We start from the raw sequence: 25,702 nt of genomic DNA, 5'->3' as shown, positions 1-25,702 counted from the left end.
TCCTGGTGCGGCACTAAGTCCACTTGCTCCTCAGGGGAGACTTCTGCAGCTTGAGATATCCCTCCCAAATTTTATTTGCCACATGTGAGTGTGAGAGCAGCCCATTCCTTGTGTCTGCCCCTCTTATTAGTCTTGTTGTGGTTTCTTCTTTATATCCTTAGTTGTAGGTCTCTTCTGTTCAGCTAGATTTCAGATGTTGATGAATGATGGTTGCTCTGTAAATTACTGTCATGTGGCTGTCAGAGAATTAGGTACCACATTTACCTATGCCACAGTCTTGACCAGAAGCCCAACTAATGCTGCTTCAATTTCACTGCTAGTAATGAATCTATGTAAATTTTGTATTGGTTCTTGTTCAGCACTGGAATGTTACATACTTTAACATATTCACCAGTTTCTTCTAGATTGTTGCGTTTCTTAGCATCTAATTGAAATATCTGTTAGTGGGCCTTTGTATTTCTGTGGTGTCAGTTGTAACTGCTCCTCTCCCTTTGAGGATTTTATTTATTTGTTCATTTCCTCTCTTGATGAGTTTGGCTGTATATTTACCACTTTTGTTTCTTTAAAAGAAATATCCCTTAGTTTTATTGTTCTTTCAATAGGTTTTTCCTTTTTCATTTATTTTTGCTCTGATCATAACTATTTCCTTCCTTCTGTTTACTCGGGGTTTCATCTGTTCTTTTTCTAGTTCCATTAGATGTAAAGGTGGATTTTTTATTTGGGATTTTTCTTGTTTCCTGAGGTCGGCCTGTATGCTATGAACTGCCCTCTTACAACTGCTTTGCTTCATCCCATAAATCTATGGGATGCTTTAAGGTGCTTTGGATTTCTTGTCTGATTTGCTTGTGATCCATTAGTCGTTTAGTAGCATGTTGCTTAGTTTTCAGGTGTTCATTCCAGTTTCCTTCCTGTCGTTGATGTCTAGTTTTGTGCCATTGTAATCAGAAGAAATGCTCGATATAATTTCAGCCAAGGGAAATGTTTTGAGGCTTGTTTTGTGGCCTAGTATGTGCTCTATTATAAACAATGTTCTCTGGGCACTTGAAAAAAAATTTGCTGTGTATTTTGTGGATGAAATGTTCCATAAACATTTTATGTCAATCTGACCTAATGGGACATTTAAAGCCATTCTTTGTTTATTAATTTTCTAACTGGATGATCTACCAATTGATGTAATTTGGTATAAATATCCTACTATTATAGTATTACTTTGGATATCTCACTTGATGCTCATTAATGATTCCTTTATATATTCAGATATTCCTATGTTGGTTGTATAGATATTTACAAAGGCTACATTCTCTACTTCAATTGACCACTTTATAATTACGTGACGTCCTTTGCCTTTATTTTAAAATTTTTTTTCAAAATCTACTTAGTCTGTTATAAGCAATGCTACCTCAACTCTGTTTTTATTTGTGTTTGCATGGAATATCTTTTTCCATCTCTCCTTTTTCTGGCTATGTGTCTGAATTTGCAGGGTCTCTTGTAAGCAGCATATTGATGAAGCAAGTTTTTTTTAATCCATTCAGTTGCACTAGGTCTTTTAAAAAAAATTATCCTCACCCAAGGACACTTTTTTATTGCTTTTAGAGAGACAAGAAGAGAGAGAAAGAGGTAGATAGAGAAAGAGAAACATCAATGTGAGAGAGAAACATTAGCCAGTTGCCTCCTCATATGTTCCTCAACTGAGAATCGATCTTGCAACCTGGGTATGTGCCATGACTGGGAATCAGACCTACAAACTTTTGGTCTATGGGACAATGCTCCAACCAGCTGAGCCACACCACCCAGTGTACACTATGCCTTTTTATTGGACTATAAGATACATTTAAATTTAAAGTAATCATTTATAGCTATGTACCCATTGCCATTTTGTTAATCATTTTTGTTGTTATAGTAATCCTCTGTTGTTTTCTTCTTCTCTTAATCTCTTTCTTTGTGGTTTCATGCTTGTCTGTATTGCTTTGCATGTAATCCTTTCTTTGTTCTTTGTACACCTTTGTTAGGGTTTTTTTTTGTAGTCATCACAAAGTTTATGTATACCCTTCTATATCTAGAGCAGTCCATTTTAAGCTAGTATGCATTTAAGTTCAAATATATTCTGTAAGAATTATTGTTTACTTTCTCTTCCACATTTTCTTTTTGACATCATCTTTTTCTTATTTCTGAGTTGTGCATCCTCTAACTAATTATTGTATGTTTAGTTGGGTTATATACATTTATTCTTTTGACCTTCATACTAGCTTTTTAAATGTCGGATTAGCTGTATTTATTAAATGTACCTGTGATTTTTTTTCTTTTCATATGTTTCTATATTTCTAGTTATGCCCTTTCCTTTTCTACTTATGAAAGAGCCTTTAAGTAGAAATGACAGACTAACACACACAAGGTCAGTGTTAGCACTTATAATCATTGGAACAGATTCTAAATCCACTCGTTCAAAAACAGTCGAAATCCACTCGATCACCTATATTAGCTTTTCCAACTTCTCTATGAGTGCTCTGATATTTATATGAGGATGCTACATTTACTTTGAGGTGTAGGAATTGTATTTTAACTTCTGGTTTGATTAGGAATTTTAAATATAAACAGCTCCTTAGATAAACATGAGCAATGACAAAAGGGATCAGAAGTTTGGAAGCAAGCATGTGTTCCAGCAGGATGCCTATGAAATGGATTTCAGTTCTTCTGCTGCTACAGCTGAGTTGTCAGTTCAGCCCTGGGAGTTGTGGAAAGGTGCTGGTTTGGCCCACTGAATACAGCCATTGGATCAATATGAAGACCATCCTAGATGAACTTGTCCAGAGAGGTCATGAAGTGACTGTTCTGACACATGCAGCTTCAATTCTTATTGATCCCAACAAACCATCTGCTATTAAATTTGAGATTTACCCTACATCTTTAAGAAAAGATGATTTTCAGAAGCTTCTTGTGAAGCTGACCTCTAAATGGACAAATATACCTAAAGATACATTTTGGACTTATTTTTCACTAGTGGAAGAAATGCTTTTGGAATACACTGATTTTATTCTAAAGCTCTGTAAAGGTGTAATTTTGAACAAGAAACTTATGACAAAACTACAAGAATCAAGGTTTGATGTCATTCTTGCAGATGCTGTAGGACCCTGTGGTGAACTGCTGGCTGAGCTACTTAACATACATACCTCTTGTGTACAGTCTGCATTTCTATCCTGGCTATGAAGTTGAAAAGCAGAGTGGAAGACTTCCAATCCCTCCATCCTATGTATCTATTATTTTGTCAGAATCAGGTGATCAAATGTAATTCATTGAAAAGTTAAAAAATATGTTGTATGTGTTTTATTTTGACTTCTGGTTTCAAATGTTTCATGAGGACTGGGATCAATTTTATAGCAAAGTACTAGGTAAGTTGTTTTTGTTTGGTAATATAAAATTCTAAATATCTTAATGCCTTGTAGGATGAGTTTACATAAACATTAAGTGTTATATAATAAAATGATGAAATAAAATTCTAAATTCATCTCTCATTCTCACAAATATTTTGGAAATGATTAAATTATAGGATCATTGAAGAATTGCCTCCTCTTACACACTTCAGTTTGATTTAAAAACTGAACTATTTTGCCATATTACCTGAAGGATTCTTTCATGATGTAGTGGCTCTATCTCAGAGACACAAACATATAATTTAGGGTTTCTAATGATTTCACATCCCTTCACTAAGGACTTTAAATTCATCCATTTAAACGTTTAAAAATTTGTTGAAATTTGATATAAGTCAGTAAACTTTTGGGTTGGTAGAAACGCTCACTCACTATTAAAGTACAAATACAAAACACATTTTTCTTTTTCACCAATAACTTTATTTTTTCTCTCTTTTTTGTTGTTATTCAAGTGCCATTGTTTACATTTTCCCAACACCACTCTTCCTGATGCCAGCCACCCTCACCTCCCCCTGTTTCTGCTACCCTTTGGTTTTCTCCATGTGTCCTTTATACATGTTTTTGACTACCCTTCCCTCTTCCACCCTTGTTATCTCCTGCCACCTCTGTCTGGTTACTGTCAGTTTGTTCTTTATTTCAGTGTCTCTGGTTATATTTCCCTTGCTTTTTCTTTTGTTGATTAGGTTCCACTTACAGATGAGATCATATGGTATTTGTCTTTCACCATCTAGCTTATTTCACATAGCATAATATTCTCCAGTTCCATCCATGCTGTCTTAAGGGTAGGAGCTCCTTCTTTCTTTCTGCTGCACAGTATTCCACTGTGTAAATGTGCAATAGTTTTTGATCCACTCATTTACTGATGGGCACTTATGCTGCTTCCAGCACTTGACTATTATAAATTGTGCTGCTATGAACATTGGGGTGCATAAGTTCTTTTCAATGGGTTTCAGGATCCTTAGGGTATAATCCCAGCAGTGGAATTGCTGTATCAAAAGGGAGTTCCATTTTTAGTTGTCTGAGGAAATTCTATACTGTTTTCCACAGTGGCTGCACCAGTCTGCAATCCCACCAACAGTGCACTAGGTTTCCCTTTTCTCTACAACCTCTCCAACACTTATTCTTTCTTGATTTGTTTCTGATGGCCATTTTCACCTGTGTGAAGTAGTATCTCATTGTGGTTTTAATTTGCATCTCTCTGATGGCTAGCGATGCCAAGCATCTTTTCATATGTCTCTGGCCCCTCTTTATATCCTCCTTGGAGAAGTGCTATTCAGGTCCTTTGCTCATTTTTAATTGGGTTGTTTATCTTCCTGGAGTGGAGTGTGTGAGTTCTTTATATACTTTTGGAGATCAAGCCCTTGTCCAAGGTATCATTTGCAAATATATCTTTCCATACAATTGGTGCCCTTTTAATTTTGCTGAGGTTTTCTTTAGCTCTGCAGAAGGTTTTTGTTTTGATGAAACCCCACTTGTTGTCTTTCATTTATGTCCCTTGTTCTAAGGGACATATTGGTGAAAATATTGCTGCATGGAATATCTGATATTTTCCTGCCTACAATTTTCTCTAGGACTTTCATGGTATCACGACCTATGTTTAAATCTTCTATCCTTCTGGAGGGGTTTTTTTTTTGCATATGCTTTAACTTGGTGATCAATTTTCATTTTTTACATGTAGAGATCTAGATCTCCCAACATCATTTGTTGAAGAGGCTCTTTTTAGTCCACTTTATGTTTCTGCCCCCTCTGTTGACTATTAATTGACCATAGAGACTTTGGTTTTTTTCTGGGCTCTCTATTCTATTCCATTGATCTATGCGTCAGTTCTTAGGCCAAAACTAGACTGTTTTGATTTTTCAGGCCATGTAATGTAGTTTGATGTCGGTCATTCTGATCCCTCCCACTTTCTTCTTATTTCTCAAAATTTCTGAAGCTATTCAGGGTCACTTATGGTTCCATATAAATTTCTGAAATGTTTGTTCTATATGTGTAAAATATGTCGTTGGCATTTTAATAGGGATTGCATTGAATCTATGATTTCTTTTGTGTAGTACTGACATTTTGATGATGTTAATTCTTCCAATCCATGAACATGGTATATACTTCCATTTGTTTCTGTCTTTCTTAATTTCCTTCATCAGTGTTGTGTGGCTTTCTGAATAAAGGTCTTTTACCTCTTTGGTTAGGTTTATTCCGATGTATTTTATTTTTCTTGTTGCTCTAGGAAATGGGAATTTTTTCCCTGACTTCTGATTCTGATATTTCATTGTTGGCATACAAAAATGCCTTTGATTTCTGAATATTGATCTTGTATCCCGCTGTTTTGCCAAATCCACTTATTAGGTCAAGTAGGTTTTTTTCTGGTGTCTACATGAATTTCTAGGTAGACCCTAAATTCATCTCCAAATAATGACAGTTTTGCTTCCTCCTTTCAAATTTGGATGACTTTTTCTTTTCTGATCACTGTTTTGAATGCTAGGACATTCAATACAATGTTAAATAGGAGTGGTGAAAGCAGACATCTTTGTCTTGTTCCTGATCTTAGTGGGAAAATTTTTCATTTCTGCCCATTGAGTATGATGTTGGCTGTAAGTCTGTCATATATGGCCTTCATTATGTTGAGGAATGCTCCTCCTATTCCCACTTTGCTGATTGTTCATAATGTAAATGGGTGCTGTACCTTATCAAATGCTTTTTCTGCATTTATTGATATGATCATGTGATTTTTGTCTTTCCTTTTGTTTCTGTGGTATATTATTTTTATTGATTTGTGGCTATTGTACATCCTTGCATCCCTGGGATGAATCCCACTTGATCATGATGTATGATCTTTTTAATTTATTGCTGGATGTGGTTTGCCAATAATCTGTTGAGGATTCTAGCATCTATGTTCATCAGTAATATTGGTCTGTAGTTTTCTTTCTTTGTTGTGTCTGTATCTGGTTTGGGGATTAGGATGATGCTGACTTCATAAAAAGAGTTTGGGAGTCTTCCCTCTTCTTGGATTTTTTGTAATAGTCTGTGAAGGATAGGGGTAAGCACTTTCTTAAATATTTTGTAAAATTCTCTCATGAAACCATCCTGTCCAGGGCTTTTGTGTGCCAGGAATGTTTCAGTTACTGCTTCTGTTTTGCCAGCTGTTATCAGTCTGTTCAAAGCTCTCTGATTCTACTTCATTCAGTTTTGGAAGACTATTTTTCTAGAAATTTGTCCATTTTACCCAGGTTTTCCAATTTCTTGGTATATAGTTCTTCATATTAATTTCTTATAATTCTTTGTATCTCTGAGTTTTTGCATGTACTCTCTCCTCTTTCACTTCTGATTTTGTTTATTTGGGTTCTCTCTTATTCTTGATGAGTCTGCTTAAAGGCTTCTCAATTTTATTTATCTTTTCAAAGAACAAGCTCCAGGATTTATTGATCCTTAGAAATGCTCCTTTAGAATCTATACCATTCAAGTCTGCTCTGATCTTGGTTATTTCCTTGCTTCAACTCATTCTGGGCTTTGTCTGTTGTCGTTTCTCCAGTTCTTGTAGGTGTAGGGTTAGGTTGTTTATTGGAAATGTTTCTATCTCTTTTAGGCAGGCTTGTATTGCTATGAACTTCCTTCTCAGAACTGCCTTTGTTGTGTCCCCTAATTTTAGACTGTTGTGAGATCATTTTCATCTCTCTCCAGAAACCTTCTGGTTCCTTCCTTGATCTCATTATTAACCCATTCATTGTTTAACAGTGTGCTGTTCAATGCCCATGAATTTGAGTGTTTTTGAGTTTTTTCCCTTGAGGTTTGTTTCTAGTTTCAGTCCCTTGTTGCCTGAGAAAATGCTTGAAACGATTTCAATATTCGTGAATTTGTTAGGGCATGTTTTGTGTTCTTTAATTCAGTCTATCTTTAAAAATGTTCCATGGCATTTGAAAAAATCTATCATTTGTTGACAGTGGAGTGTTAAAGTCCTGTAGTATATGTGTGTTGCTATGTATATCTTTCTTGAACCCCTCCAAGATTTTCTTTATACCTTTGGGTGCTCCTATGATGGGTGCCTTTATGTTTATAATGTTTGTCTTCTTCATAGATTCTTCTCTTGAGTATTATAAAGTGTCCTTGTCTGTCTCTTTTTTTTTTTTGACCCTTGTTTTGAAGTTTGTTTTGTCTGATATAAGTATTGCTACCCCAACTTTTTTCTTGTCCATTTCCTTGGAATATTTTATTCCAAACCTTCACTTTTAGTCTGTGTAGGACTTTTGTTCTGAAGAAGGTCTGTTGTAGGCAGCATGTGTGTGGTTCATGGATTTTGTCCATTCAGCTGCCCTATGTCTTTTGATTGGAGCATTTAATCTATTTACATTTAAAGGTATTATCAATAGCTACTTATTCATTGTTATTTTACTCCCTTTGTACCTGTGTTTCTCTCTCTCACTATTTTTATTCTTTTTCTTAAAGCAGTCCCATTAGCACCTTGTGAAAGAGCTGGTTTGGAGGGGGTATATTCTTTGAGCCTTCTTTTTCTGGGAAGCTCCTTATTTGGCCTTCCAGATTAATTGGGAGCCTTGTTGAGTTGAGTAGTCTTCATTGCAGGCCTTGCGTTTCAGTACTAGGAATATTACTTGCCATTCCTTCTGGCTTGGAGCATTACCATTAAGAAGTCAGCTGCTAGCCTGATAGGGGCTCCATTGTCAGTTACACCCTCTTGCTCTCTTGCTGACTTTAAGATTTTCTCTTTGTATTTGAATTCTGCCATTTTGATTATCATGTGTCTTAGAGTGGGCCTCTTTGGGTTCCTTTTGATTGAGACCCTCTTTACTTCTGGGATTTGTGTTACTTTTCTCTCATCAAATTAAGAAAGTTTTCTATCATTACCTTTGAACAGGTTTTCCATCCCTTGCTCCTCTTCTTTTGTTTCAGGTATCCTTTTTATATCAATATGATTATATTTCATGTTGTCCTAAATTTTCTTGAACCCCCTTTTTGAGTCTTTTCCTTTCCTTTCTGGGAGTTATTTTCTACCTTGTGCTCCAGCTTGCTGACTCAATCCTCTGCTTCATCTAGCCTGATTTTGATTTCTTCTACTCTGTTCTTCAATTCAAAAATTGTATTCTTCATTTCCTCTTGGCTCCTGTTGACTGTTTCTATGTCTTTTTCATGATGGTGTCATTTTCAGTAAGTTAAATGTAGCTTCCCTATAGGTTTTGATAATTCTCAGTGAACTCATTGAGCTTCTGTATAACCATTGTTTTGAACTCAACATCTGATAGTTTCATTACCTCTATTTCATTTAGCATTCTTTCTGAGGATTCCTCCTTTCCTTTATTGGGGTTTCTTTATCTTCCCATTATTTGTGAGACTTTTTTTGTTTCCCTCTGCTCCTAAATTGACCTGTTTTGACTCTCTGAGTTGTTTGTGTGAACTTCTATGGTGGGAGACCTGTGAGATTCAATGGTGCTGTCTCCTTTATATCCTGAACTTGATGCTCTTGGGATGCCTTTTATGCCATTTATGTTGGATCTCTGGATGTAACTGGGTTTTGATTGTTGTTGGGTCTTTGGTGAGTCCTTCCCTCTTCCTGGTTGACTAAGGATCACTGTGCCCACCATGTCTTGCATTCTGTTGTTCAAGTACTGCCAAAACAAAACCATAAATCCCAGGGAACAAAACCACATTCCCCAAAATATCAACCACTCCTGACATCCCACTATCAACACCAAATGACCCAGTCGATAAGGGAGTATAGAGATTAAGACTATTATAAGAAAGGAGAGAAATAACCTGCAGTGTAAAATCTAGTGACTTGATATGTACAAACTTGATGGATAAGAAATGAATGTTAAAAAGCTATGCAGGAAAGAAAATATCACTAATCATGGAGAAGACCACAGTGGATTTCCTCTTGGTACCTCCAGTATTTACCACTGTTTCTCCTTTCGGGATCCACCTCTGGTGATATAAGATATTGACCCCATCTGACCTTAGATAGCCTCTTTGAGACTTCCAGGGATCTACTGTCCCTTTCTATGTCCTTCAATTGTTAATCTAGTCATTCTACACTCAGCAGTCAGGCTTATGTCCCGTAAGGAAGGGCATATTTCCTCCTGGATTGGGGCTAATGTTCCTCCACAGGCTGTTGCTGCTCAGAGGGGAGTGGTCTGTCTGAGCACAATGGCTGCTGCAGTATAGGGAATGACTCAGCATGAGGATCTCAGCAGATACTTTCTCAGTTCTCTCCCCAAAGCTTTTGTCCCAAGTATCTCCTCGGGCATCTCTAGCCTACTCTGCCCATCACCTTTGCCAGAGCCCTGGGTAAGTGGCTGTAAATGAAAGTTTGTGTGTTGGCTTTTTAAATGGATCTTTTGAATCTCCATCTGTCCATACCTGCCATATAGCAACCTTGCCGCTTTTCACTGCCAGTTGTTACCTGTATACTCTTTGGTCTCTAGTGTTCTAGTCTGGAGATCACAGCTTAGGGATTAGACCCTACGCTTCTCAGGGGATCCAACCAGTTGCTTCATTATCCCTCCAGCACTGCCACCTGTGGGCGCCCAGCCAGCCCTATTGAGTCACCACCACAGTCCTTATCAGTCAGTTAATGCTGAAGATAATTCTTCTCTCAGTCCAAGGTTATAAGGCTTCTCTCTCACTACTGTTTAGTTGTTTGTTCTGGGTGATTTCTTCACAATTTAGTTTTAATTTCAGGTTGGTCCTGGGAAGAGGTCAGTATGGCTTCCATTCACTCCTCCACCATCATGCCTCTTCCTCACCCATAACTTTACTGAATAATGTATTCACCATTTTGTTCCACTACCTTCTGCCATTTTCAGGCAACTTCATAATTCCATCTCCCCAATACTTTTTATCTTTTTGAGCAAAGAACTGTTCCATTCATTTTGTGCAGTCCTCCAAATAACTGAAATTTTTTTCCATTAGTAGAATTTTGTGAAGACCTAAATAAATGGAAATCTGAAAGTGCAATGTCTGGTGAATATGGCAGATGAATCAGTACTTCCCAGCCAAACTGTAAAGTTTCTGCCTGGTCATTAAAGAAATGTGTGTTCTTGCATTATCTTGATGGAAGATTTAGTGTTCTCTGTTGAGTAATTCTGGATGCTTTTCATTAAGTGCTGCTTTCAGTTGATCTAACTGGGAGCAGTACTTGCTGGAATTAATCATTTGGTTTTCTGGAAGGAGCTCACAATAGAGGATTCCCTTCCAATCTCACCATATACATAACATCACCTTCTTTGGATGAAGATTGGCCTTTGGTGCGGTGGGTGGTTCATTTTGGTTGCCCCACAGTCTCTTCCATTACATATTATTGGAAAGTATCCACTTTTCATCATCCATCACAATTTGTCTTTAAAATCAAATGCTTTCATCACATTTAAGTAGGGACTCACATGCAGAAATACAGTCAAGAAGGCTTTTTTCACATAAGTTCTGTGGAACCCACACACAAAAGCAATTAACACAACCAAGCTGGTGCAAATGATTTTAAGTGCTTCACTTGGATATTTTGAGTATGTCATCTATCTCCCATGTGGTATACTGTTAATTGTTCTCAATTAATGTTTTGATTTGGTTGCTATCAACTTAAAGTGGTCTACCTTACTGTGGAACATTGTTCAGCAAGAAATCTCCAGCATAAAATTTTGCAAAACACTTTTGACACATTTGATGAGTCACAGCACCTTCTCCATACACTATACAATTTTTTTATCTTTCAGTTGCATTTTTACCTCTCTTGAAAAAAAATGCATGATATGCCAAAATGTTGCTTATTGTCTTCCATCTTTAATATTAAAAGGGCTACAGAAGAAATCACCACTTTTGAGTTTTTCAAATGCACACTGAAATGACAGCTGTCACAATATAATCTAACATAATTGTTACAAATGAAGTTAAAGACAACTAAGCACTACTAGAGCTATCTTAAGGAAAAAAAGAAACAAACAATCCTTTGGGCCAACCCACATACTTTGTGAAAACTCTTCCTTTAAAGACAAAATTAGCCAAAATTAAGATTGAAGACATCTATTATTATACTTTATGAAAATAATCCAAATAATCCAGCAGTTATTTGTAAATATATTTATTAATGTACAAGAATTATTAAGCTCCTAAAATAAATCAAATACAATTATAGTGCCAGTAAATTGCTTGCTAAATTGTAGAAACCACACAAAATAATCTAGCGAAAAGTGTTTCCATGGCTATGGTAGAATTAATTGATTGAGGAGTTGAAACCATTGTTTATATTTGCATCTATTACAGTTGCAGCTTTACAGAGTAAATATGTGTGTAAGTCTATAGTTGCTTAAGTTTAATCATTTTCTATGATTGTGAATGTACTGATGTGATGTTAGAGAAGAAAAACTATTACACTTTATCATAAGTATAGTTCATATATATAAACACCATAATATAAGGTATGTATATTATATAGTTATGTCAGCTTATAAAACTACCAACAGTTTAAAGATCTTTGGTTACATTATTCCAAGCTTTTTCAGAAAACTATATTATATATTCATATTACAATATTCTCACTTGATCGATTTTCTGTTTGATTTTTTCCTTTCAGGAAGACCCACAACATTATCTGAGTTGATGGGGAAAGCTGAAATGTGGCTCATTCGAACCTATTGGGATTTTGAATTTCCTCGCCCACTCTTGCCACATTTTGAATTTGTTGGAGGACTCCACTGCAAGCCTGCCAAACCTCTGCCTAAGGTAAACCTATCCATGTTTGCTTTACTTTGTTTACTTTGCATTTTTAGTAGTAATGATTCTGTGTTCTTCATTTAGAATGTCTTATCACACTGAGAAAGATATGGGAATATAAGGAGAATAACATCACAATTAGAAACTCATATATTCCTATATTATTACAAGAGTCTGAATGTCATTATCATTACAGAATAAAGAGCTATACTTGGGAGACTTTGGAAATCAATTCAGTTAAACTGAGGCCTTCTTAATTCAGTACATAAGAAAGTGTCAGTGATAATTCAAAGAATAATTTTAATGTCGCTAGCATAGTGCAAGGATAAGTGATGAGTATATAGAGAAGCAGACACAATTTTTGCTCTCACACAAAAGATATTCCACTTGAAAACATATAAGCCAGTAATAAAAATTGTGTGAAAAGTATTATAATAAAGAAAGAACACAATGCTACTATAATGTTAGAGAATATCCCATGAGAATGGATCACACTACATCAAGAGTGATGACAGCAATCAGGCATAAGTGTGCATAATAGATCCCTTTTTCTGTCCCCTTCAAGAACAAAAAGGTGTTATTTATCCATGAACAAAATGTCTCTGTGGAAGGTGGGATCCAGCATTACATGCCAAGGGACCTGGAAAGAATCTCACCTACCTGTACATCAGGTAATAGGCAGAGAGACATCAGTACTGGCTGTGATGCCTACAGGGTATCGTCAATTGTTCTAGCCCCTTGTGGCTGCAGTCCAGGAGCATGTACAAATCCTGACTTGAGCAGTCACCTATGGCTTAGGGAGCTGATGGAGAAGTCCAGATTTCCAGAGGAGAAGTTCCAACACACTATTGGAGTACAAAACACATACATTTAAATGCTTTGGTATGAGGTAGAGAGAAGCTTGACTTTTCCAGCATCACTCCTCCTCCAAGACAACACCATTTAAAGCTAAGAGAGAGCTCATGATTTCTCCAACAGGGGATAGGACAAGTGAGTCAGTGGAGGGTGAGCTTTCCCTAGTATGCTAATGAGCCCTTTGGAAATGAGCTTCCAAAGGGCTCATGTCTCCTATACAGCATCCAGAATATTAAATGAGGAGCTCAGTAAAAGTGAAAGGGAACAGATCGGGAGAATAGCACATAAGATTCCCAGAGGACATTAAAGAGACACAGTTTCTCCTGATTGAACTCCCTCCTCCATCAGGAAGCCTGACCACAAACTAGGAAGAAAACCTCTCTTACAGATCTCCCAACTAGGCTGTGGGCACCAAAAGTGAACTGCATTCCAACCTATACTTCCTGCCCTCTACACTCAGCTTCCTGTACAAACTGCTAAGCTCAGCAGCAAGAACAGGATTTGTGAGAAGGCTTCAGATCAAGAGCAGAATGCAGGCAAGAGTTTGCTCACAAGAGACACCACAAACTGGAGCTCTAGCACCACCTTCAGGAAAATAGGGAGGCCATCAGAATCTGGTCTGGTGCTATACAGGATGGAGGAAGGACATCCAGATTTGAGAACTCACCCACAAGAGGGAGCCAGAAGCAGGGAGCTGGCATATTCATACAAGGTCTGAAAAAGCCTTATCTATGTCAGTATTGATTAAAGGTATTTCTACCTTGAAAGCAGTAAAGAGGAAAAGTAGGTGACTGCTAATTCAAATGCAAAAACCAGCAATGTGAAACTTTAAAGGACATGAAAAAACAAAAAATTGGATCACAAAGTTTGACACTAATCCTCCAGCAACCAAATACAAACATGGATATAAACAATTCACCCAAAACAATTTTAAACTAGCTGTGTGAAAAAACTCAGTGATCTAGAAGAAAACAGAACCCTGTGTACTGTCAGTAGAAATGTAAAATCATTGCAACCACCATGAAAAGCTGTATGGATATTTTTGAGAAATTAAAAAAGTTCTGCCATATGATCCAAAAATCCCATTTCTGGGTATATGTCCAAAAGTAAGAAAAACAGGATATTAAAATAGATTCGTGAACCCATGTTTATTGCACCATTATTCACCATAGCCAATAAATGGAAACAACTTAAGTGTCTGTCAACAAATGAATGGGTAAAGAGATGTAAGCTACACACTGAGACATAACGCACAAAACAGAATATTATCCATCCCTGAGAAAAAGTAGAATCCTGCCATCTGGGACAACACAGATGACCATGAAGGCAATATGCTAAGTGATATAAGTCACAATGAAAAAGACAAATAATGTGTCATACACTTACATGTGGAATCTAAAAAGGCAAACTCATAGGAACACAGAGTAGAATGATGATTACCATGGAGTGGTGAAAAGGACATGAGAGGTGAAGAACAAGTTGATCAAAGGGTACAAACTTGCAACTCAAAGATGATTAAGTTCGGGAGATGTAGTGATTATAGCCAACAGTGCTCTATTATATACTTGAAAGTTTCTAGAGACTAGATGTATTCTTAGTCTAGAGACTAAGTGTTCTCACCACACACACTAAAAGATAACTATGTGGCCAAATGGATGTGTTCACTAATGCTAAGGTGATAATCATACTATCATATGTAAATGAATCAACTCAAAATACTGTGAACATTAAACTTACAGAATGTTCTATGTCAATTGTACACTAATTTTTAAAACAAAAGCATGAAATAATGATTAGAATGAAAAATTAAACTTTTCATGTTAGAAGGGTGGGGTTATTTTCCAGAGAGAGACAACAACTTAAAACAAATGATCAGAGGGGCTGAAGAAATTAGTATGACATTTTGATCAGATATCCTTTAAACTTTTCACTTTTTACGTATTTGGAGTGAGGGTGTAGTAAGTACATTGAACAATTAGAAATTTCTCTAGTACAGAAGGTAATAAAATTTGAAAACTGATAAAGATTGGGGAACACAGTAATTCTGAAACAACTTTGGGTGAACATGACTTTACCAGGAACTTCATATACCTTGAACTGAGCTACTCAAGAAGGTGACCAGATCTCTGCTGCAGAATGCCCAGCTGTACCTCTCCCACCATGGGGCAGGCAATCCTTGGGGGACCCAGTGAGGTGATGATGAGGGCCCCTCATAGCTAGTTACATGTAACACATTCTACTAAATCATCCATTTTGAATATGATTTCAGAACAAAAGGTGTCATTTGTAAATAAGCCAGAAAAATAGTCACTCTGATAACTACCAATACAAGTACAATTCAGGAATCTTACAGCTATTTCATGGAAATTTCAGATAATAATAGCAGACTCATGAATTATAGTGATTCTCCAAGTGTATAGAGTGATTTAGGGAGAGAGGTCCAAAACGTCACCATAAAAAGACCATGAACTCACATTCATGCATGAACACACTGAATATACACCTACATGTAGAGTAAATTCTCCTGAAAAATAACTGAGGGTTGATGGAGCAGCTTCAGCAGAACAAAAGCAAGGAGATTGCACAGAGTAGGTTGACAAACTGTGAGAACTCTTTGGATTCTGTGGAAACTCTTTGGGATTGGAGGTGCCAGCAAGTGCCATTGTTTACATTCTCTTTCCACAGATAACAAGGGCAGAAATTTAATTCAAGTGCTGTAGTTCATGTGCAAGGCCACCATAGTGTGCTGTAGCCTGCTCAGCCCACACCCACTCTAAGCTCAGACAGCTGAACTGCCATATCACTGCTGCAGCCACATGCCCCTGGTGGCTCCCAACCCAGCCAGCCAGCCTAGCAGTGTGCCCCCAGGGTGTGCACTTGGAAACTCAGCCTATGTATGCCTTCACTGTAGCTAGCCTGTGTGCCTTAAGCAACCACTTCAAAAGCCACTCCATCAGGACAGGTAGCTCTTTATCTAATCCTTAAAAATAAACACAGAAAATAAAACAAATGAGGAAACACAGAAATATGGTTCCAATGAAAGTATAAAAAACTTAGGAGTAAAACCTCTAAAGAATCACAGATAAGTAATTTGCCTGATAAAGTATTCAATATAATGGTCATGAGGATACTCATCAAACATGACAGAAGAATAGAAGACCACGGTGACAACAATAGCAAAGAGTTACAAAATATAAAACACAACCATCTGAACTGAAGAATACAATAACTAAAAGGAAAAAAATATATGCAAGAGGAATCAACAGATTAAACAATAAAGAAGAATATGGTAGCCACATGAAAGACAGAAATGTGAAAATCAGGAGAGCAAAAACAAAAAGAATTACAAAAAAAAAAAACAAGAATAGTTTAAGAGACCTCTGGACCAACATCGAAAATACAACCATTCACATTAGAGGAGTCCAGAAAGACAACAGAGAGAGAAGGGGGCAGAAAATCTATTTGAAAAAAAAATGGCTAAAAGCTTTCTTAACCTGGAGAAGGAAACAGACATCCAGGTCCAAGAAGTTCACAGAGTTTAAAATAAGATGAACATAAAAATATCCTCACTAAGTTGTTATAATTAAAATGGCAGAAGCTAATGATAAAGAGAGGATCTTGAAGGTAGCAAGAGAAAAACAGTTAGTTACATACAATGAAAACATCATAAAACTATCAGCTGACTTCTAAGGAGAAAAGTTATATGCCAGAAGGTTATAGCAAAATATATTTCAAGTACTAAAACAATAGAACCTACAACCTAGAATACTCTGCCAGACAGGCCCCTCATGGAGCATCAAAGAAAATTAAAATATTTTCCAGACAAGCAAAAATTAAAGTTCATCACCAATAAACCAGCTTATTAAGGAATATTAAAAGGCCTCTTTAAACAGAAATAAAAAGTCCATAACCAGGACAAGAATGAAATCTCACTGGTAAAGCCAAATATATAATAAATACAACAGACCAGCCACTTAAAAAGCTAGTATTGGGGAAAAACAAGGACAACTGTAATTGAACAACAACAACAACAAAATTAGACACCTAAGCAGAAATAAATAAATAAACCAGTAATAAATATTAACCATGGGAAATATGGTCAATAAAATTATAATAACTATGTACAGTGGTAGATTGTACTAGAAATAGTGGAGGAACACATTGCGAACTACATAAGTATGTAACCACAAAACTGCACACCTGAAACTAATGTAAAATAATATTGAATGTCAACAGTTGTTTAAATATAAAATTAAAAAATTTTTGGAAAAGCTAGTATAAAGGTTCAAACCCAATAGTAGCAAAATAACAATGAGTATACAGGGAATGCACAATAATAAAAGGATGTAAAATATGATGTTGAAACAAAATATAGAGGGGTCAGTAAAATATAGCTGTTCTTTCATGTTTGGAACACTACAAAAATGCATGTGGGTTACAATAGAATGCTATATGTATAGATCAATATATATGAACTCCATGGTTACGACAAACCATATATCTATAAAACATGCCCCCCCAAAAAACAAAGAAAAAGAACCCCCTACAAAAACAAAATCAAAAACAAAATATTAAACCAAACCAGCAAACCAAAGGGACAAATCAATAAAGGAAGAAAGAAACAAAAACAATTACAAAGGCTACTAAAAAACAATTACCAAAATGGCAAAAGTACACCTATCACCTATTACGATCAATGTAAATGGAATAAATTCTCTAATAAAAATACGTAATGTGGGGATCCAAGTTGGCTGCAGAACCAGAGAAGATACACACAATTCTGCCTTGTGTGAAACAGCATTTACAGCTAAATCAAAGAGCAATCAATTTTAACAGACCCCCCTGAAAGACAGCTGAACAGGAGTATTATATCCAAGGATTTCTAGGAGAAGCTTGCACAGGGACTTGTAATCAGGGCAGAGACACAGAGAGGGCTGGCCCCTGCACCCAGGTAGGGCAGCTGAGAAGCTGGAAAGAATTATTGGTGGCTGCAAAAGCCTCCCCTAGGGAGTGTGGGAGTCTCAATCCCATGTTGGGACCCCAAACCAGGAAACCAGGGTCAGAAAGAGAAGCCTGCATAGTATCAGGCAGTGACAATCAGCAGGGACTCTGTTCTCTAGAAGCAGAAGGGAGAGCCTGTTAGCATCCCAGGTGCTCTCCTAAAGGGTCAACACACAGAAGCTCACTCTTTGGCACTCACCCAAGGCTCTGGTAGTCTTAAGCAAAACTAGGGCATATGCAAGCCATAAAGAGAAGATCTGGGTGGTGAGCCTCCAGAGAAAGATCCAGAGCGTCCACTACTGAGGTCCCAATACTAAGTCAACATCCTGCATCACCCTCAGGAGCCATAGTCGAGGGTCAGGCTCATCTGTTCTTACAGCACAAACTGGGGCAGGGGGCAAGCACTAACCTGGTCCTTAAAATACTAGCAATACCATCCTGACACACTGGAGTCAAGCAGAAAGGATTGTCGGCTGCACCCACAGGGTCATGAGGCGTGTTCTTCTAAGAGTTTAGTAAACTCTTAGAAGGCCAATGAATCTTACCCCCTGCCCTCAGGTTAAACAGGCTCCACTCTCAACAGAAGACGTCCTTGTCAGGGTCTCTGGCAGCATGGTTGTGGAACTAAGGGAAAAGGAGCAGCTCCTCCCCTCCCATGGGCCTCTGCCCGCCCCAGTGAAGGGCTGGCTTGATCTGTCCCTCCCAAACCCATGGGGCCCATCCTGCCCAGCACAGTTCCACAGCGAGGAAGAGGGCACAGCACAGAACTGGGAGATGTGGCACAATGCACTCAAAAACTCCCTCAATGGTCTCTGAATGTTCAGCTGCAGAGCTAGATAGAGGCATGCAGTTTAGACCCCTCCAGAGGGCTGGCACCACCCCAGCACAGTGCTGCCTTGATCTGTTCCTCTAAGTCTCCCTGGCCCCATTCTACTGAGTTTGGTTCTGTGAACAGAAGAGTTCAGAGGGCGCAGCTTAGAGCCAGAAACTTCAAAGTGCAGCTCCACCTGGGTCTGTGCAAGCACCACTGCAGAGCTAGGGCAAGGCATGCAGCTTGTTCCCTTCCTGTGTGCCAGCACCACCCACAACAGAAGACTAAGTAGATCTGTTTTTATGAATACCACTTGACCCCTCCTGCTGGGCTCAGTTCCTTGCAGGGTAGGCAGCTCAGATCAAGCTGGGACATTCAGAGTGAACTGCTTTCAGAGACTCCAGTCTGGGGCTTCAGCAGTCATGGCTAATGGAGGGGTGCAACTGGCAATCTCCCATGGCCCAGCCAGCACCACACACACACGTGTGCAAATACGTGAAACAAAAGAATTCAAACTCACCAATTGTGTCCTCCAAAGGAACTAAGGGATTAGGTCTGTTAAAAACAGCCACTGGTTGAAAAAAAAATGGAGGTGCCTCAAAATATTAAAAACAATAACCACTTGGTTTGGATGTATATCCAAAACAATGGCAAAAGAATCCTGATATTTCCACACCCAAGTTCATAACAACACTATTCACAAGAACCAAAAGGTGAAAACAACACAAGGGTCCATTGATGGATAAATCAATAAAGGGTCCATTGATGGATAAATCAATAAACAAAATATGGTATTTACACAGACAGGAGTATTGTGTGTTGTGTGCCCTTGAGTCAGCTCCTACTCCTGAAGACCTTATGAATGAGTGATGTCCACAAAATCCTAGCCTGAGCAGCCCTCACAGCTCCTGTAGCCTCATGCCTATGGCTTCATTTATGGAGTCATGGACCTCACATTTCATCTTCCTCTTTCCTGCTGCCTTCTGTTTTCCCAGCATCATTAGCTTTTCAGAAGAACCCTGGCTTCTCATCATATGCCCAAAGAATGGAAGTCTCAATTTTGTGATTTTTGCCTTCAGAGATATTTCAGGATGAATTTGCCCTAAGACCCACTTGTTCATCTTTCTGGTGGATCAGAGTTATCTGTAGAGGAATATTACTAACCCTTAAAGTTGGAGGAGATTCTAACAAATGCTGGAACATATCTGAATCTTAAGGATATTTTGCTGAGGGAAATAGGCCACTCGCAGAAGACAAATCCTGTATTCCACTTATATAACTTATCTAGACTACTCAAATTCACAGAAACAGGAAGCAGAATAGCATTTGTCAGGGATGGGTGAGATGGGAAGAAAATGGAGAATTACAGTATAAGAAAGACAGTTCCCATATGCAAGATGAAAAAGTTCCAAATCTGGGTTGAACAACAACAAGAATACAAATGCTACTCCACTGTACACATAGTAATAAATAAATAAGATGTTTGCTTTGTATTATGTGTATTTTATCACAGTCTTAAAACACAGGCACTACACTAGTAACTACTTACAATAAGTAATTTCCTCTCCTTAGTTATTTGTAGCAATGCTTTCACTAGTGTTCACTCTGCTGTTGCTCTTTTGTGATGGGAAAATTTCTTCCTTCACAGGAAATGGAACAGTTTGTCCAGAGCTCTGGAGAAGATGGTATTGTGGTGTTTAGCCTGGGGTCGATGGTCACTAACTTGACTGAAGAAAATGCCAATACAATTGCCTCAGCCTTGGCCCAGATTCCTCAAAAGGTTAGACAAAGTACCTTAGAGTGGAAAAATAATGAGTATATTAATCTCTGTAAAGTGTTTGATTGCAGAAATTCCTATGTGAAAGGTCAACTCCAATGATAGCTCCAATTTATCTCAGATAGCAATTTAAAAACAAAGTGCCCATGGCAGGTGCTAAAGTGATGCAGAGGGTGTTTTGTTTGGCAATAACATTGGCATTAACATGGTGACCACAGAGAAGTGTATTTCAGAGGTACTGGGTGAAGTCTGGCATTATAACAGCTCTATAGACAGGTCCAGATATTGCCAAATTCTACCCTGTCCATTGCTCCTTTTTCGTGCAAGAATCCTAGGGAACTGTGTACACTACAGCTGTTCTCAGAGAGCAGTTACATCTTAACAGTAACTTAAACTAGGGATGATAACAGTCTGAAAGACATCATGCAGTTTAGTCTTGCCAGGTAATCCAGGCTTCCCTTACTTTCTCTGAATTTTGTAACTGAGCTATTCAAAGTGTTGTTCAAAGTGATATTCAGAGAAAGGATGTCCATGGCTCAGCAAGGTTCTGAAGCCAACCTCATTGATTTAGAGCAACAGAAACACAGGCCTGTAAAAAAACAAGAGAGAAACCTCCTAGGTGGGGTGGTCCATGATAAATTCTAAAGCAGGAGACATAAAAGATAGGGTGGAGGTTGGTCCAGTCCTCAAGAAGGCCCTGTGTTTAGTAAACTGTGGCCCAGAAACAACCCATAAGAATAACCTCTCCTGCGTGAAGAACAAGGGAATATACTGGTTAAAAAATAGCCAACCAAAAGCAAGCCTAGTTTGGGACTACTTCAAATTCCTTCTCCATAAAATATGTTAGTAAATTACGTAATACATAAAATACACTTGAACTCTCTGAGTATTTGTGAGGTACTTTTAGATTTCTACCTAATGAGGATTTCCCCCTATCACTTATGCTAATTTGCTGGAAATCTGAGGTTACTTTAACACTCACATAAGGAATAGATGTTAACTACTTATAAAGTAGAATCTGCCTTATGAGACTTTCGTAGAAACTTGAAAATCTAAACCTGATTTAGATGCTGGACTTAGAAGTTGCTTGGCCATTTACCATGAATTAACCACGTTAGACAAAGCTGTGCATCGCAGCACATTGTGAGGTGTAAATCGTCAGTTGAATAAAATTTATCCTTATAATCCAATTTGATCTTTTCAACAGCTATACTATTATTTATGAAGTGCCAATGGGCTTTCAAAAGCTCATATATTTTAAGAGAATTTCTAATCCTAGCTAGATTGATAACACAAAATACATGTAAAAATTGTCACCTGAAATTTTTCATAAAGGGAATAGTGATTCAAAATTAGACATCTTAAAGAAGCTAAATTTACCCCTAAAGCAGAAATTATTATTGTTGATAGTAAGTTGTTTAACATCAGAATGATTTAATTTTCACAAATAGCTGACAGCATTTATTTTATAATTCAAATTATGTAATAGTCAAATAAAATTGAATATGGAACTAGTGAATATAACTAAACTACTTCACTATCATACAGAGAGAATTGAACAGGTTAATATTAAATCTGGAAGATGAAAGTTGATATAATAAATAGTTGAAACAATATAAGTGTGTAGGTTATTAGTAAGTTGCTGGGTTTTGCACTACAATTGTGACTACCCAAAACTTGTTATATGCTTGAATGAGTCATTGATAATCTTATTTATCTAACTGCTAAATCATGATTGCACTCATACCTGACTGAATATACAAATAAGTACATGTAATAGGAGTATCTACTCCTCTTATGTCAGTAATTCATTGGTTCCCATTATCTAACATGTCTTGTCCTCTTTTGCTTATCTGTAAGATGGAGGGGTTGAACTTGATGTCTCTGAATCTGTTTAAGATTTACCATGTCATAATTTTGAAATTTGACTCAAGGAAAGTTGATTTTCTTTACCCTACAGGTTATATGGAGATATGAAGGCAAAAAACCAGACACATTAGGACCAAATACTCGCCTGTATAAATGGATCCCCCAGAATGACCTTCTTGGTAAGACTCTGGAAAACACTGAAATCAGCATCAGCTCATCCAGAGTGATGAACAGTTCACTAGGAAAGAAGTGTTTTGAACATTTCTTATTGAAAGCCTCAGAAATAAAAAATTAACTTTCTTATATGTTTTTCACAGTCCTAAGTGGAAACGAATAAGACATAACAATTGGCATCTTATTTTACACAGTCACATTCCTTATGGCCACAAAGAAAATTTATTTCATGTGCAATTTCCTCTCACACAGAATGCCTCAACAACTTCTGGGTTATCACCCTGTCTCCTAACTTTCTCCTTACACCAAACCTTTAACCCACTTAAGGGTGTAAAAGTGCCCTTGAAAAACATTAGCCCATCTTTTGATACCAGTGACTCTCCATTTGCTCTTGGAAAAAAGTCAAAATCTCTTTCTGAAGTAGTAATATATGTCTTTATGCTGTGTAGCTTTTCCTCCTCTGACCCTGTGCCACCACCATCACTTCACATGCCGCCTTGACACCCTACATATCAGACTCAGTGACTTCACCATTGTATTTAGAGAACATGTTCTAACATGCCTCACCACTTTTGTTTATGCTCTTTTTACATTTTTATCCAGATTATTCTCTTCCAACTTGTCCACTGGCAACTTGTATTCATTTTCAAGTCATCAGAAATACACCCATCTTCTAAGTAAGCCTTCACTCTCTCTCCAGAAGATGTAGGGGCCTCTTCCCTTGAATTCTGAAAGACATTTTAATACAGTCTGAAGTGCATACTAATCTGTTACTAAATACACCTTTATTTCCAAACACTCATTTTATTCCAAGATTTATAATTCATAATTCTAGGTCATCCAAAAACCAAAGCCTTTATAACTCATGGTGGAACCAACGGCATCTATGAGGCCATCTACCACGGGATCCCAATGGTGGGCCTCCCTTTGTTTGCGGATCAACCTGATAACATCGCCCACATGAAGGCCAAGGGAGCAGCTGTCAGATTGGACTTCAACACAATGTCTAGTGCAGATTTGCTCAATGCATTGAAGACAGTCATTAATGACCCTTCGTAAGTATCTCATTTTTTAATAATATTTATAAAGAGTTCTCCTGTCAAGGATGCATGTGAGCTTCATTCCATTTTAAGAGGCCAATTTTGAGATTATTAACATGATTTAAGACATCTTAAGTCTACTTTTGTTTTCCACCACTCATTTATTTCAAAGTTATATTTTAACTCCATGTATTTATTGGGTAGCCAACTAGTGCAACAGCTTTCTTCTTCACTAAAATAAAGTTTTGTAGATAATTGCAAAGACACTTCCTTAAAAAAATATGATAGAATACATACAAGGAATAATCATGAACTAAAAGATAAATCATAGCATCTTCCAATTCAATACCTAACATGTCTGAAACTATAAATCTCTTTATACTCAAAAACTTATTTTCTTCTAATCATTTAAACAGATTTATGGATATTATGTACATAACCATATATAGTATGTTTACAGACCTATGGATCTATTACCATAATATCAATTTAGGGTATTTTCACCCTTCCCAAAAGACATGTCATATGCCTTAGAAGTCACTCTCCTCCCCCTTGCACAAGTAACCATTAATCAACTTTCTGTCTCTATAAATTAGTCCTTTTAGACTTTCTGTCTCTATAAATTAGTCCTTTTAGACATTTCAGGACCATACAATGTGTGGTCTTTTGAAACTGGCTTCTTTCATATAGCATAATGGTTTTTAGTTTCATCCCAGTTGTAGCTTTGCAGGACTGAATAATAATCTATGATATAAATATAGCACATTTTACATATCTCTTTATTAGTTTGTGGATATTTATGTTTGTTTCTAAGTTTGCCTATATTATAATATTGCTATCTAAGATTGTGTATGAATATATGTAAAGATGTCAGTAGTCACAGAAAATGTAAACAGGCTAAATTGCTTACACACAAGCCAGACTGGATTTTAAAAAATAACTCTATATGTTACTTAGAGGGCATGTTTAAATAGAAGTGTACAAGAATATTATAAAAAGATAGAAAAATGATCTATTTCAATGGTGAGTATAAAAAAGACTTACATATGCTATTATCAGACACAATGGACCAGAAGTACCACTAAAAATAAAGGTAAAATTTTTCTAATAATAAATAGGTTGTTTCAAAACAATACAGATTATTAATGGGTAACACCTATTAATAAATCCCCAAATAACAAAAGTAAAAGTAAACAAAAAAGTCCAAAATACAAGTTTTTAATCATAGTAGGATGTTTTTAAAGATCTTTATTTAAAAAAATAAATAAAATAATAATAATAATAAATTAAAAAGTTTTCTCAAGTATATTTAAAAAAGATCTTTATTATATAATGTAAAAAGAGGAAAAATAAATACAATAAAAGATTTTAAACACAATTTTAAAATGCAACCTTTAGATACATATGTAACAGTGGAGAATTTTGAATACATAAAGTATGAACACAAGAAACAAATAAGGAATTCAACATACATGCTGGGCAAAAGTCAAGATTCATATTTGAAATTTGTCAAATTGTAAAGGGAATATGTCCAACCAGACTAGAAGTAAATTTTAAAAAAAAGCCTAAACTAAAAAATTCTAAATTTTTAAAATTAAACGACACATTTCTAAAGAATTCAGAGTCAATGCTGCAATCATTATCATACATGCACCTTCTTCTCAGCAATTTCACTTCTAGGTATATACACAACAGAAATGTATAAATATGTAAACCAAAAGACATACACAGCAATAGTTGAATCAGCAATAGTAGAAATAGCTAAAATATATGATAACAATCCAAATGTCCATTTAACATTATGATGCAATAATGGGCTATCGTCATATACTGAATACTTTACAGCAATGGAATCAGCCAGTAATTTCTATGAAGACAAAAACTAGTAACTATTACTATATGATCCCCATACATAAAGAAGATAAAATAATCTATGATGTTAAAGGTAAGTATAGTAGAAACTTGAAGAAGGGATTTGTGACTAAAAGTTCCAAGAAAATGGGAAACTTTTATAGTTTATGGTATCCTATATCAGTATCTA

At 36.8% G+C, this 25,702-nt stretch overlaps 1 protein-coding gene across 3 annotated transcripts in view; it reads left to right on the top strand.

The window, feature by feature from the left end:
* Window positions 1-25,702, top strand: part of LOC123815848 (UDP-glucuronosyltransferase 2B31-like) — a 47,964-nt gene that overhangs the window by 15,541 nt on the left and 6,721 nt on the right. Inside the window, exons 1-5 of one of the 3 annotated variants that reach the window (XM_045834537.1) lie at window positions 2,640-3,133; window positions 11,995-12,143; window positions 20,450-20,581; window positions 22,539-22,626; window positions 23,457-23,676. In XM_045834537.1, the coding sequence (XP_045690493.1) occupies window positions 2,650-3,133; window positions 11,995-12,143; window positions 20,450-20,581; window positions 22,539-22,626; window positions 23,457-23,676 (1,073 nt within the window). In that variant the 5' untranslated portion in view covers window positions 2,640-2,649. Of the gene's footprint in view, window positions 1-2,639; window positions 3,134-3,244; window positions 3,387-11,994; window positions 12,144-20,449; window positions 20,582-22,538; window positions 22,627-23,456; window positions 23,677-25,702 lie in introns of those variants that run through there. The other 2 variants (XM_045834538.1, XM_045834536.1) reach the window with 2 other exon arrangements.

Source organism: Phyllostomus hastatus, unplaced genomic scaffold (genome assembly GCF_019186645.2).
Source record: "Phyllostomus hastatus isolate PE091 unplaced genomic scaffold, TTU_PhHast_1.1 phas_contig_196, whole genome shotgun sequence".
In the NCBI taxonomy this organism is placed as follows: domain Eukaryota; kingdom Metazoa; phylum Chordata; class Mammalia; order Chiroptera; family Phyllostomidae; genus Phyllostomus; species Phyllostomus hastatus.
Note: the sequence above shows the minus strand (reverse complement) of the source record. Positions and strands in the feature narration are given on the sequence as shown.